Source organism: the organism of the source record quoted next (assembly GCF_019968955.1).
Source record: "MAG: Porospora cf. gigantea A chromosome Unknown PgA_NODE_631_length_13424_cov_342.008, whole genome shotgun sequence".
NCBI classification, from domain to species: Eukaryota; Apicomplexa; class Conoidasida; order Eugregarinorida; family Porosporidae; genus Porospora; species Porospora cf. gigantea A.
In genome coordinates this window covers 1-13424 of record NW_027151806.1, presented here as the reverse complement: position 1 = coordinate 13424, position 13424 = coordinate 1, and the positions used below count along the sequence as shown (strand labels likewise).

The following is a 13424-nucleotide window of genomic DNA, read 5'->3' as shown; positions in this document are numbered from 1 at the left end:
AAATCAAAGCCAAGGAGGAGAAGCAGAAAAAGAAGCAGCAGCAGGCAATGTTGGCAGCAATGTACGCTAGCGAGGCAAAGAAAACCAACAACAACCAGATCAAGGAAGACGCCAAGATTGACGTGTACCAGGATCAGCGAGAGCAGAAGGAGACTGACTGGAACCCGGATGAGGTGGCTGCCCTCGTTGAGAAGAAGCACGGCAATCAGAACGCAACCACCAAGATCGTTTGCAAGCACTTTATCGCTGCGTTGGAGAACCGCACCTATGGGTGGTTTTGGAGTTGTCCCAATGGCGGAGACACTTGCATCTACCGTCATGCCTTGCCCGTAGGGTACGTCCTCAAACGAGACCAGCCGAAGGAGGCTGAAGAGGACGATACTCCCATTGAGGAGATCGTCGAGATTCAGAGGGCTGGTCTGACGGGTGATAAATTGACTCCTGTAACGCACGAGAGCTTTATGGCCTGGAAAAAGCGGAAGGAAGAAGAGCGTATGGCTGAACTGGAAAGACTGATCAACAACGAGAAGAAGAAGGGCAAGAAGGGCACCAATGTGCTGTCCGGAAAGGATCTATTCACATTCGACCCCACTCTCTTCGTTGACGACGACGAGGCTGCTATGGATGAGGATTACGAGGAGGATGAGGAGGAAGATGTCTCAGAAAGCAAGCAGGCCGTACCATCCGAAATTTTCTTAGAGGAGGGTAACGTACCGGTAAGTGCACGGAGGCTTCGTTATTCAGGATGACCTGGATGACCTGGACAACCTATCTGACTGACATTCCGGTCAAGATCACCCAGCAGCTCATAGGGCTTGAAGGCGTTTATCTCACTGGACACTTCCGTGCTCCCGCTGCTGTGTTAGCTTTTTTCGAAACTCACCGTAGTGTCAAAAAGGCGTGAAGGCCAGCCACCAGAGTAGCCGCTCCGAGCCACAGGAGCACATGTGCCCCAATTGCGCCTACAAATGACCCGTACAGGAGGTGGAGCTGCACGGCATTGCTGAGAAAAAAGCAGATCATGCCCAACAAAAACAAAGTGAACACCGTCTTCTGCCCGGCTCTCATGTTGGCCACGGCCAGACTTACTGACTGGCAGCCCAGATCCCCCCGCAGAGCCATGCCTGGCCCGAACATGCAGCAGAATGCCGATGAGATCACCACGACCAGGTGGAATCCCAGAGAGGCCGTCGTCAGCGCCATGAAGAGACTCAAGGTGCTCTCCGCGACGTTCTCTGGCGTTTCCGCCGTCATCTGCGCAAAGCTGAAGCCGACGAACAGCGCGGAATGCGTCGATAGAGTCGAGTAGTTGTTGGTGTACCAGTCCAGTTCCAACTGGTGGATCTCTACCTGGCGCTTGGTGGCACTTGTCACTAGCAAATTCTTCTCCAGTTGAAGCATGCACGATTACGTCACGGCGATGGCAGAGGAATTCGCAGACTCAAGAGGTTTCATATGCGACATTTTAGGAGTGTTTATTATTTTTAGTGCAGGTCAGCAGCAGATAAGACGCAGCTCTCAAACACAAACTAAAACATTCAACACAACGGTCGAGGATTACGGCATAGACGAGAAACAGCAAGTTGCCTGACTGTATGATTATTCATGTGCTGTGTGCAGAACTCTACTACTAATCATGCTCACGCCATGGAGCCCCGCGGATAGCATGAAAGGTGCCAGGGCGCCTCTGAATGACATCAGTCGGCAGGCATTGAGGTTGAGCCAGAGGTACCATCTGCAGGACTCCGAGGCAGAGGCGCTCGCGTACCAGTACGGCGTCCTAGAACCCAGCTCCGTTGTACGTCGTATAGCCGCTAAATTGGCCGAGATTCGCCGTAACGCTGTGAACCCAAATCAGCCAGCACAACCCGAATACCGGAAGTGTGTAGCTCCTGCCTTTGACTGTAGAGCTGACCAGCAGCGACGGTGGTATCAACTCGGAAGGCTGTTCTCCACTATTTACACTCCTAAGAAGCTGAATCGAGAGCCTAAAAGATACATTAACATCCGTCTGGGACGTGGCGAGGAAGAGGCGTTTGAGACCTCCAGGCTGGCTAACTGGCTTCGGTACTGCACTGGGGATATGCGGGCGCTGAGCCAGTGGCATTCTGCAAGGGTCGTGCAGGTGCTGCTTCTGTTACCCAAGGAGCAGCTCCGAATCATGATAACTTTGATGATGACCTACGACTGGCCGCCGAGTTTCTCCCTTACTCTGCTGCGGCGCACGCACTCCAGCCTCGTGTCCCTTTACAGGTGGATCCGGGTTCGCCGGAAAATGGCGTCTGGGGACCGCCTATACCAAAAGCAGGCTGTTGTCATGGCGGACCTCCTGAAAGGATCAGAGACAGTCGTGTCTACGATGGTGTCCGATCCTTTCAGCCAAGAGGCCGTTAATTGCATGTTCCGAAGTCCTTGGAATCAGAGGCTCTTTCGGGGACCTCCAGATTTCTCGGACAAACTTAGTGTGATCACCTCCTTGTCCAACACAACCCCAGAGCAGTACTACACGGCTAAGGAGCCGGACATGTGGGACCCACCAGAGACCAAGAAGAAGGGTCCTCCGATTTCCCGGACATACGGACAAAGTAGAGCAGGTCGTCCTCGCCTGGATAGGACTGGTTGTCAGTGCCTACTCTGCAGTCTTTCGAAAACGCCACAGTGGCGTTTCGTTGATATATATGGCGACGGGTATATGGACCTGGTCTGCAACGCCTGCTACATGCGTTACAAGGGCCGTTCTATTCTCATGCTTGACCCCCAGATGGCCTCCCGTCTAGACGGAGTCAAACCTCCTCGCCCTTCGCGGCCCGAGGAATTCAATGCGTCCAAGTATCCGCATCTGATGAAGCGTGACGGCTACAAGCGACGTCGGTGATTTGTTGATAGCAAAATCTGCAATTGATGGTGCGGTCTTCACACCTCTTCACGCCTCTGGGGGGGCTCGGATGCGTGACTGGCGTAATGCCCGCCCGGTGCCGCGTGTTGGGAGATACCGCTCATACCTTCGTCTCCATTGGGCACGGCTATCAGGTCCTCCAAACTGACAGCTTGGGTGTAGTTTTCAAGTCCGAAACGCTGGAGTCATCCGTACGGAGCTTGGACGCGACCAGTGAAGGCACTGTTGTTGTCGGGCTCCGAAGGTCCCTTAGGGCCTATATGAGACTTCAATTCTTAGGCGAATTCACGGGACAAGACCACAAATTCGACATCAGAGGGGTGCTGTGCCTGCCTTCCAGACAGGTGCTCTCGTGGAGCAGACACGAACTCTTCGCCTGGAAGCTGAATTCTCGAGAATTCTACCGAGAGCTGGAGCTTCCTGCAGGCTGTACTCTTGGCGGCAGCCTTGGAGGCGGCAATGTAGTGACTACAGTGAGGTCCTACCCCCATAAAGTCCTCGTTGGCACTGACCAAGGCGAAGTTTTGCTGTTCAACACCAAAACAGGCAAGCTCATCCACACGATGACCGCGCTGGCCTCGGAGAAGACCAGGAGTGTCACGGTTCTCCAGCAAAACATGAAGCACTTAACCGTCGTAGCGGTAGGATTTGACAACGGGGACGTCGTGCTTGTGGACTTCGTGTTGGACAAGAAGCTGCTTTCAGTCAACGTTGGGGACGGCGAGTGCTCCGGCGTGTTTTTCAGGGAACCGCAAGCAGCGATAGGGCAATCTGAAACTGCAAGCTTGCTGTTGACCTCCTCGACGTCAGGCGACATCTCCGTCTGGGATCTACAGACTAAGTTACTGGGTGAAGCTTTCAGGGCCCACGACCCCGTCAGCCTAGGTCGTAAGCACCTCCCCAAAGGCGTCACAGCCATGTGCTGTGTCGAGAACCAACCCGACGTCTTCTTAACCAGCGGCTCCGACAACAGCCTCAAACTTTGGGTTTTTGATTCGCCGACTGATCCGACCCCGCGAGTTCTGAAGCAGAGGTCAGGGCTTATGGGACCAGTCACCACATTGTCCTTCTATGCTGATGACAGCCTTCAGTACCTGCTCTGCGCTGCTAACTCTGTCGACAGCAGCATGTCGTCTTTAGGCTTGGTGAACACCCGCCGAGCCAACAACCTCCATGTCTTCAGTCAGAAGCAGTGGAGGGATCCTGACGGCGTTTCTGCCGTGAAGGGAAAGCTCCCACCGCTTCTCGCGTTTTCCGCGACTACAAACCGACACTTTGACTGGCCGAATGCAGTGTCGATTCATCAAGGATCTCGTTTGCCAGTTGTATGGTCCGTCCGGTCCAAGGCTTTGTCTTCGGGTTACCTCTCAATGTCTAAGCCTCTCGCTAAAGCCGTATCTAACGACCCCGATTTCTTCCCTTCAGCCGTGGTGGTGTCACCATGTGGTAACTTCGCTATTGTTGGGTACCTTAACGGGCAGATACACTCATTCAACCTGCAGTCCTGCCGCCATAGGGGTCATTATGGCGCCTTCAAGCAAGTCCAACTCGAGGTCGAGAAGGCCGAGGAGAAGGAGATGTTCCAGCACGTGCCAGAACTAAATCTCAGCACTGTGGAACCGCACAAGAAGAGGATGGTTGACAAGTACCACGGCCGCACCCAAAGACTAACTTTGCCCGAGTCTGCTCTGTCTGGAGCGATCGTAGGGCTTTTTATCATTAACAGCACGACTCTGGTGGGAGTGGCTTCCGAAGACAACTGCGTAGGCTACTGGAACCTTCAGACGTTCCATCCTCTGAGACCGCCAGTTGTAGTCGGAGACCCCGACTCCACTGTTGTACTGGCGACCGTATCAGGCAGCCTGATGGCCGTCGTCACCGCGTGCTCATCTGTCTACTCTCTGCACATGCTCGATCTGGTCAGAGGACAAGTTATCAGGACCTTCGGAGAGGTTGGCAAACCCTCCTGTTTGAGAATATCCCCCGATGGGAATCTGGTCTGCCTAGTTTGCGGTCCGTTGAAGACTGGACCCGGATCTGAGGAGGGAGGCTACATCATGGCTTTCGATATGGTCACGGGCAACCTCACTGATTGGGGCCACATGGCACTTCCAATCCTCAGTTTGGAGTTCGACTCCACGTCTACATTCCTTTACACCACCCACGGTGTGGAAGAAACTATGACCTCGGAGGACTGCTGGGCTACAGTGCCTGGCCTCATTCGTGTTTGGGCAAACAAAGGGGCCTTCGATCCCTGGGGCACCCACAGCCGTCGCCGAGTGGACATTCCAATAGATCTTGACGCTGCCTACGATGTTGAATTGAAAGTGGAGGCGGAGACTGTCACCCGGTCACTGAAGGACATCATCACCACCAACCAGCTGGAGCCTCGTTCTTTGACGTTGTCCGGGCTACCGTTTGGTCGGCTTGATGCGCTTCTGCACGTGGACGAGCGCCGAGATGAGGGACGCGCTGAGGAAGAGGTGCTAAGGCCTGCCAATGCACCCTTCTTCTTGTCGACTGCGTACGACTCCGCCAAGACGCGAAAGTTTAAGGACGACAGCGAGAACGAGGAGGAAGTAACCACGACTGAGCAGTCGCCCTCACGGAAACGTGTGTTCTCAGAAGTGAAATCTACCGACATGAAGGTTAAGACTCACCTAGACGCTCTGTTGTTGGAGAGGCGCTTCGACGATGCCCGCGACCACTTGCTTAGTCTGAGCCCATCCGCTATACACATGGCCTGTGAGTGTCTCGACCCCGAGACAACTTTGCCTCTGATGGTGGAATTCTTGACTGAGGAGGCCAAAACGCGCAAAGGGGCGGATTGGGTGCAGACGATTCTCTCAGTGGTGCTCAAGTTCCACGCCGCGCATATTCGTCGTTCCTTGCCTTCCGACGACGATTTGGCCGAACGGATTGCTGAGATACGCCGAGTCATGGAGAATGACTGGCAAGCCATAGACCTCACCTGCTGTCAAGTCGAGTGTTATCTGAAGTTCCTGACTCATTTACAGCTGGAGTGACAACTTTTCGCGCAGACATGCTAGAGGCCTTTACAAACGCCATTCATGCCTTAAATCTGAAGTTCCTGATGTGGTGACAACTTTTCGTGCAAATATGCTAGAGGCCTTTACAAACGCCATTCATGCCTTAAAGACGAAGGTGCATCCAGTTTTTGTGATGGAATCTCGGGGTCCTAATGGAAACCGATTTTCAACCGTTCCCGCTGACCCCGGAGGGAGATTGAAGCGAAGCTCGTCAGAGGCATCGACTGTCGCTAGTGACACGGCATCTAACCATAAATCACGTGAGTCCGCTAAAATTGTTCCATCAATACCATTCCAGTCTTGAGGAAGCACGCGGAGCTCCTCTCGTTGCCGTCTCAAGGCCCGGTTTGCAATCTACAGGACACTTGGGAAGTCAATGTATGCTCACCGACTCTGCTCATCGGATGGACAAAAGACGCCCAGGAGTCACTAGCCTTTCGTTCAGTGGAAATTCTGCCGTGGAACTCACGACGCGCGGTATACGAGAAGATCAACGGCCAGCCAGCCCCCACGAGAGTGGGGGCTCTAGTAGTCGTCAAAGCCAGCTGCATTGAGGCTTACGAGGCCTGCACCGAACTCGGACCTCAGGTGGTGATCAGGCGCTCTGGAGTCGTAATCTGTCGCCTGGACATTCTTGGCAGGCCATGCGCGTTCTGGGCCTTGATAAGAGACCTTGGGGTTAAGGTCTTGCAGTTTGACGACCTCTACACGGATCTCAACGTAGTGCTCGGCCGGGGATCATTCTCGAAGTGTTCTTTGCACCAGTGCCGAGCCACCAAATCTTACAAAGCCCTAAAGAGCACCAGGTACGGCACAGTAGACCGAAAGGCAGCTGCCCCGTTCACGGAGGTGGAGGTCCTGAGGCATATCGTTCATCCCTACCTTGTCCGCTTTTACGACTCCTTCTTGGTTGGCAACCAGATTGTGGTTGTTATGGAGAACCTGGAAGGCGACATGTGGAAGTACGCGGAGAAGCGCAAGGGTGTTGAGCCTGCTGCGCTGTCTGAAGTGATGCGCCGGATGCTAGCCGCTATCTGCTGCATCCACAAATGGGGGGCTGTCCACCGCGACGTGAAGCCCGAAAACGTGATGCTCCGAGCGGCCAACGACCCTCGTACGGCAGTACTGATCGACCTCGGCCTGTGCCTCCTGTCTGACGATGGGCATGGCCGTCATAGGTGTGGGTCCCCAGGGTACTGCGCTCCCGAAATCATCAACTCTCGACCATATGACTGTAAGGTAGACGTCTACTCACTGGGCATTACATGCTGGGCGCTTGCCACCGGGAAGTCACCCTTCAAGCGATCCAACATCGGCGATACATTGAGGGCCAATCAGAAAAACGAACTCAGCTACGACTACCCAGTGTTTAAACAGAACCCAACTCTCCAGGACTTCATAGTCAACCTCAGTCAGAAAGACCCCTGGAGACGCTACTCCACACAAGACGCCATGAAGCACCCTTTCGTGATGCATCCACCACGAAGCTCCAAATGATGCGGGACGTCTTCATAATGTACATAATTACGCGTGATTTGATTTCAGAAAGGCAGACGTAAGCCTACATAGGAGTGTTGGCAATGGGGCCCAAGAAATATGAATTTACTGGCACCCATGAGTGACGATTCGGGGGCCGATGACATGACGGAAGTCGTGCTCACTGACACTGAGGACAGCTTCTTGGCGAATGGGCTTCGTATTCCTATAAAACGGGTAGTACGGCATGACGAGACGAGCGAGTACACTCCCTCAGAAAGCGAGTTAACAGAGTCCGACACCGATTTTGAGGCGCTTGAGCTGGATGTCGAACCGCACTGTGCAACCAACTTCAATGAGCAGTTTAGCAAGCTTCTGGACCAGATGGAGGAAAGTGACGGGCCTGAAGTGCAGTCCTCAGACTACTCGGAATTCGAGCTCTTTGAGGAAGCTAGTCCCAAGAACAACGAGAAGAAGAAGAAATCGGCAGCGTCCGTGTCCAAATTAGGCCCTGAAGAAACCCAGCTCCTACAAGCAGCCAACGACTCTTATCTCGTTAAGGACTTCCCTCGAGCTATGGAACTGTACGAGCAACTTATCAGGCTCTCAGCAAACCTCCCTGACCCCTTCCACATGCTGTCACTAATCCACACAGAGCTAAACCAGCCTAAACAGGCCTTCGACTTCCTGCTTCTCGCGACTAGTCTGACCCCTCAGGACGTGCAGCTGTGGTATCGAGCAGTGGAGCTAGCCCGCGAGGTCGGCAGCACCAAACAGCGAATCTTTTGCCTACGGCGGTGCCTGAGCGCGCAAGGCGTATATGGCAGCAATACAGTGGATCCGACAGACATTCAACAGGTCGGATTGCTGCTGGAACTGGCTGAGTGCAGTTTTATAGGGGGACACGTTCGGTCTGCGGCCCGCTGCTTCAACCAGCTTCACAGCATCTCGCCTCATGACTCCGAAGTGGCTCTGAGGCTAGCCCGGCTACACTCGCAGTTGGGTGACCTCCAAAAGGCGCAAGAGGTGCTGATGTCTTGCCTACCTGAAGAGGTTCAGAGCGCCTTGGCTGACGATGACGCAGTCTACTCCATTCGAACCCCAAATGAACACAGCGTTTACTTGGATCAAACTCTCGGCGGGCAGTACATCTCGGTACGGCAGATGGAGCACGCGGAGGACCTTGTGGTTCAAGGTGTCGGGCTCGAACTGCTGTGCTACATCCTTGACGTGTTCCGTAGGGTAGAGAGTTTCACGTAAGTGGTTAGGATTGAACTGGACGCAGGCAGAGTAAGCGACTCGTGACGCTGTTGTTGAATTCCCAGCCGATGGCGTTGGTGCCCTTTCGTTTATTGGTGCGCGTAGCCTGTCTTGAGATTTCGCTGGGCTTCCCAGGTTGCCCACTAGCCCTCTATTGTGAACGGGAACTGCTAGAGAACGACTATCCCTCAGAGCTGCACGCTATGTTGGCCGACGCGCTGTACTACAGCCAGAGACACGACAGAGCGCTCCGCCTGTACATCAGGTCCGACTTAACGGACACTAACCTCTGGATTCGAGCGGGTCGCTGCTATCTGCTCTCTTCCACCCCCGAGGCTGCGGTGCTGCTGCTTAAACAAACTCCAGTTGGGGGTAGCACTCAGGTCCTCCGGCACATCCTCCTGCAGAAGCTTGGCAGGGCAGAGGAGGCGATAAAGGTGCTCACGCTAATGTCTCCAGAGGACCTTGTCGAGCAGGACTACATCCCACCTGCGCTTCCTGACGGCGACAGAGTGCGGATACTTAACCGGCTTGTCGAGCAGTACAAAACGCTGCAGGCAGCGCATTCCGTTGGGGATGCCCGCCCCATCGTAACTCTGTTCGGGAGCGCGTCTTGCATCGTCGACTTATCGGCAGAAAGCCGAGAGAAGTGGGTTGAGTGGATTGCGTCCCTCAAGGCCCTAGTAGTGGAATGTGAGCTGGACACTCAACGGCTGCAGATTTTAAGCAGTCGGAGGCGATTTGAGAAGAGACTCACCAGCCGCCTGCAAAACACTCGAGAACTTCATACACACGTCAATCGTCTGAAAACCGAATACGGTTTGAAACCGCTGGAAGACCTACTCGGGTGGCAGGGGTACTTAGACCTGCTGACATCTGGATTGCTGGTTATGGAGCAGTTGAGTATGCTCGACGAGGCGTTCAGGCTTATTGAGACCGTGCTGAACAACAAGAGCCCACGGAAGAGCCTGCTCAAAGGCGTTGACATCAGCAAGCAAGAGTTTCGCATTGTGCTGGAGAGACTTTCGCTGCGGTTCGCCGTGGCTGCCGGATACACTCGCATCGGATTGGGATTCGTGCGAAAGGAGTACATGAAGCAACCCGACCTAAGCGGAGAGCTTCTAAAGGCGTTTTCTCTGTTGCTCTTTGGAGGACCTATGGCGTCGAACGCGACGATGCCTCTGAGCACAGCACCCAACAAGGAAACGTTACTGGAGAACCGGTCATGGCTTATTCGCCAGTTGCTGATTCGGCCCCACAACTACAATGTGATCATGATCATAGGCCACTTCTGTGTGCTCTCTGGTCGAACGCCCTTCGCCGTGGCGGAGTACACTAGGGCATGGCAACTAAATCCGGATAGTGCACTTGCGCTTCTCTGCCTAGCGGTGTCCTACTTGCGATTGTCGATGTCGAGATCCGTCGAATCCCGTCACAGTGTAGCGATCAGGTCCTTTGCACTCCTGGAGCTATCGTTTGACCTCATGACGCGTGAGTACCAGGCCCTAGCAGACCTTGCGGCCGACAAAGTTGAATTACGAGTTGGCAATCTGTACACATCCGATTGCTGCTCCGGACTGAGGAGTGTCCTTCGATCGTTAGTGAAGAATCTGCAGACGAAATTCGGTCGACCCGACACCCTGAAGTCCTTGCAGAATCTGGTCCGGCTGGTCATCGTTAGCCATGCGTCACTCGTGCAGTCATACAATCTGGCACGCGCCCACCACCAACTCAACCAGCTCCAATGTGCAATCCCTCTGTACGATTTAGTGGTCGAAGGCTTGCAGACCTTCAGCCCGCGGAATCAGGTAGAGTTGGTGCTTAAGGGCATAGAGGCGCGTTTCGATGAGACGGAGGCCCAAGCTTTGCAGTGGTTCCTCTTCCGATCCTGTGTCCCAGCCCCGGGGCAGGCCATGAAGGTCGCTTTGACCTGTGACTGCATCTTCGAAGATGCTGATCCCCCTGGTCAGCATCTTGTCACGTCGGATGCCCGGACTCTTGCGCGCTTGGCATCTTTCAATCTGGGGCTGGCCCTTAAATCCACTGGACAGGTGGTGGACGCCAAGGGTCTGTGGAGATCTGGCCTTGTGTGGCGATAGATCTCAAGTTCCAAGGCGAGGCGTACTAGGGATCATCCTTTGACCGACGACCACCTCGACGTCTGATCAATGTGATCAATGACAATTGTACTGTTGGTATGAAATTCATGCTGAAGACCGACCTGTTGGTCGGTTCAAAGGCTTGCCAGCAGAGTTTCGCTCACATTTGAGTACAAATACCTTTGAAGGTGGATCATCCAATTACAAAGACCTGTTCTGTAAAGGGGTTTTTGGTCCACTTGTGGACTTCTACTCTCGATTTGAAAGAAGTTCCCCGCCACTATGCGCGTTAGCGCGCTAAAAATTGTCAAGCTGGCGTAGGTGTTCTTGGCAGTCCCGTTCCCACCATGAGCGTGCTAAAAATCGTCAGTGTGGCGTAGATTGCTAAAAATGTCTGTGTGGCGTCGCGTCCAAAGTCATCTTGGCATCTTGACATCACCAAAATCTGCGCTACGATCTTTGACCTTGTTACACCAATCGCTCGAGTGCAAAGAATAGACCCAAAGAGGATAGTTGGCAGAGTATGCTTCCGACACTCCCACTCTCTTTTGGATGGGATGAGTGTCCCTTGATTCTCCAAAAGTTTCAACACTCACACAAATTTCAACTCGGAATGTTTCAACTGATTTTTTTTCAAAATTCTCAATCGGAAATCATGGGGCGGAGATTGAAAGTACTAACGGAAATCCTGGGGCTGCAGTGGCCGAAGTAGTGGACAGTGCTTTCAGTATAGGACGAGTGTAGGTAGCCTCTGGGGATTCCCAGCAGGGAAACTGACACCTTGTCTTCCACCACCGCTACTGTGGCGATTACTCTGAAGGTATTGTCGTGCATCTTCGTTTGGGTGAGTTTGCGGGTCAAATACCGAAAGAAGATGAATACTTGCTTCAGGACCATCCTTATAGGATTGGGCAAGGGAGTAGGCTGATGAGAACAAGTAGACGGTGTCGTGACGTCTTTGCCTCGACAGAATCCAAGTCGGAAGCGCCCCCCACTACAATCACCGTTACACGGCGCCCTGTCTTAAAAATTATTACCTACTGCATCTGCAGGGTCGCGTTAGTATACGATGTAGACGATGGTGATCGGTAGGGCGTTGATGAGCGCCTTCATTCAGCTGAATTTGGCCTTGCGGAACTCATTTTCTTGTAAGAAAGTGAGGCACTTGTGATCTGTTGTCGTAGGTGCGCTTCAAACCAATCCCTGTATTTGTCATCCACGTCTCTGATGGCCGTGGGAACTTCGTATGCCGTAGAAAAGCCTGGTGGATGTTCATCCCATGTACAGGAACCTTGAGCCTTCGGTGGGTTTACATCTGAGTGATGACGTGTCGAGTTGCTCCCTTTCTACCAACGCAGAAATTGGCTATATCTTATTCATATCTCCAGTGGTGAGGTCCCATCAGTGGAAAAAGGGCGTCTGTGTCCATGTTGTCTGGACACATGACCTTCCTTCTTTTCGACGAATTGATATGCTGAAAAACGTTTGTGTACCGCAATCATAATGGTGTATCTCTTGCAACACCCTGCGTCAGTGTGGTGTACGCGTTTTTCGTAATGGCGGGGTGGGTCACGCCATCATCAATATATACGCCAGTGATCTGACGGCGCCACACATATGTTTACGCATCAGACTACGTTGTGTTGGACGTTGTGTTGGACGGTGGCCCTGGTAGTCGGAATCCGCTAAGGAGTGTGTAACAACTCGCCTGCCGAATGCAGTTACCCTGAAAATGGATTGCGCTGAAGCATACAGAAGATACTTGACCTTCTCTAGACCTAGAGAAGTTGACTTTCTCTAGACCTAAAGCAGTTGATTTTTTCTAGACCTAGAACAGTGTAGGACGTTGTAAAAGAGACTTGTGATTGCCAGTGATGGCACCCTTCATCTCCAATTAGTGCAGATCTTGGAGGTAGTCATAAGTACACTGTATAGAAGGTTTTTTAAAGAACCAATCGGTTTTCAGAACAACCTGAATCATCTGGCATTGGTGTCACATAGTCACATTTAAATAACATAATCACATTGGTGTCATAGTATCAAATTGGTGTCATATAGTCACATTCGTGTCACATAGTCACATTGGTGTTACATAGTCACATTCGAATAACATAATTACATTGGTCATACATAGTCGCATTGGCATAAATTAATCACATTGGTGTCACAAGTCACATTGAAATAGCATAATCACATCGGTGTCACGTAGTAACATTGGTGTCACATAGTCACATTGGCATTAATTAATCACATTGGTGTCAGAAAGTCACATTAGCGTCACATAGTCACATTGGAATAACTGTCACATATGTGTCACATAGTCACATTTGAATGACCTAGTCACATAGGTGTCGCATAGTAACATTGGTGTCGCATAGTAACATTGGTGTCACAAGTAACATAGGAATAGCATAATCACATCGGTGTCACGTAGTAACATTGGTGTCACATAGTCACATTGGCATTAGTTAATCACATTGGTGTTACATAGTCATATTAAAGTAACATGGTCACATTGGTGTCACATAGTAACATTAGTGTCACATAGTCACATTGAAATAACATAATCACATCGGTGTCACATAGTAACATTGGTGTCACATAGTCACATTGAAATAACATAATCACATTGGTGTCATATAG

At 52.3% G+C, this 13424-nt stretch overlaps 6 protein-coding genes across 11 annotated transcripts; 5 read left to right on the top strand and 1 right to left on the bottom strand.

Annotated features, from left to right (window-relative positions):
* Nucleotides 1–47: 47 nt before the first annotated feature.
* On the top strand, nucleotides 48–780 carry KVP18_004536 (uncharacterized protein; the record flags this gene model as incomplete). 2 transcript variants are annotated; one of them, XM_067957236.1, is made up of 2 exons in its annotated part: nucleotides 48–716; nucleotides 745–780. In XM_067957236.1, 2 exons carry the CDS (start codon nucleotides 48–50, stop codon nucleotides 778–780), a joined length of 705 nt encoding a protein of 234 aa, XP_067807227.1. The 2 variants fall into 2 exon arrangements, with proteins under 2 accessions (XP_067807227.1, XP_067807228.1); XM_067957237.1 differs by having other exon boundaries at nucleotides 60–716.
* A 99-nt stretch (nucleotides 781–879) lies between these two features.
* Nucleotides 880–1401, bottom strand: KVP18_004538 (uncharacterized protein; the record flags this gene model as incomplete). Its single annotated transcript, XM_067957242.1, has 1 exon — nucleotides 880–1401. The coding sequence occupies one exon, from the start codon at nucleotides 1399–1401 to the stop codon at nucleotides 880–882; it is 522 nt and encodes a 173-aa protein (XP_067807232.1).
* A 235-nt stretch (nucleotides 1402–1636) lies between these two features.
* Nucleotides 1637–2875, top strand: KVP18_004534 (uncharacterized protein; the record flags this gene model as incomplete). Its single annotated transcript, XM_067957233.1, has 1 exon — nucleotides 1637–2875. The coding sequence occupies one exon, from the start codon at nucleotides 1637–1639 to the stop codon at nucleotides 2873–2875; it is 1239 nt and encodes a 412-aa protein (XP_067807224.1).
* A 26-nt stretch (nucleotides 2876–2901) lies between these two features.
* Nucleotides 2902–5922, top strand: KVP18_004535 (uncharacterized protein; the record flags this gene model as incomplete). 2 transcript variants are annotated; one of them, XM_067957235.1, is made up of 1 exon in its annotated part: nucleotides 2902–5922. In XM_067957235.1, one exon carries the CDS (start codon nucleotides 2902–2904, stop codon nucleotides 5920–5922), a length of 3021 nt encoding a protein of 1006 aa, XP_067807226.1. The 2 variants fall into 2 exon arrangements, with proteins under 2 accessions (XP_067807226.1, XP_067807225.1); XM_067957234.1 differs by having other exon boundaries at nucleotides 2962–5922.
* Nucleotides 5923–6016: 94 nt separating this feature from the next.
* On the top strand, nucleotides 6017–7443 carry KVP18_004539 (uncharacterized protein; the record flags this gene model as incomplete). 2 transcript variants are annotated; one of them, XM_067957244.1, is made up of 2 exons in its annotated part: nucleotides 6017–6206; nucleotides 6245–7443. In XM_067957244.1, 2 exons carry the CDS (start codon nucleotides 6017–6019, stop codon nucleotides 7441–7443), a joined length of 1389 nt encoding a protein of 462 aa, XP_067807234.1. The 2 variants fall into 2 exon arrangements, with proteins under 2 accessions (XP_067807234.1, XP_067807233.1); XM_067957243.1 differs by having other exon boundaries at nucleotides 6080–6206.
* Nucleotides 7444–7560: 117 nt separating this feature from the next.
* Nucleotides 7561–10781, top strand: KVP18_004537 (uncharacterized protein; the record flags this gene model as incomplete). Of its 3 annotated transcripts, XM_067957240.1 has the most annotated exons (2): nucleotides 7561–8678; nucleotides 8708–10781. In XM_067957240.1, the coding sequence occupies 2 exons, from the start codon at nucleotides 7561–7563 to the stop codon at nucleotides 10779–10781; spliced, it is 3192 nt and encodes a 1063-aa protein (XP_067807231.1). The 3 variants fall into 3 exon arrangements, with proteins under 3 accessions (XP_067807231.1, XP_067807229.1, XP_067807230.1); XM_067957238.1 differs by lacking the exon at nucleotides 8708–10781 and having other exon boundaries at nucleotides 7561–8682; XM_067957239.1 differs by lacking the exon at nucleotides 7561–8678 and having other exon boundaries at nucleotides 8751–10781.
* Nucleotides 10782–13424: the final 2643 nt, after the last annotated feature.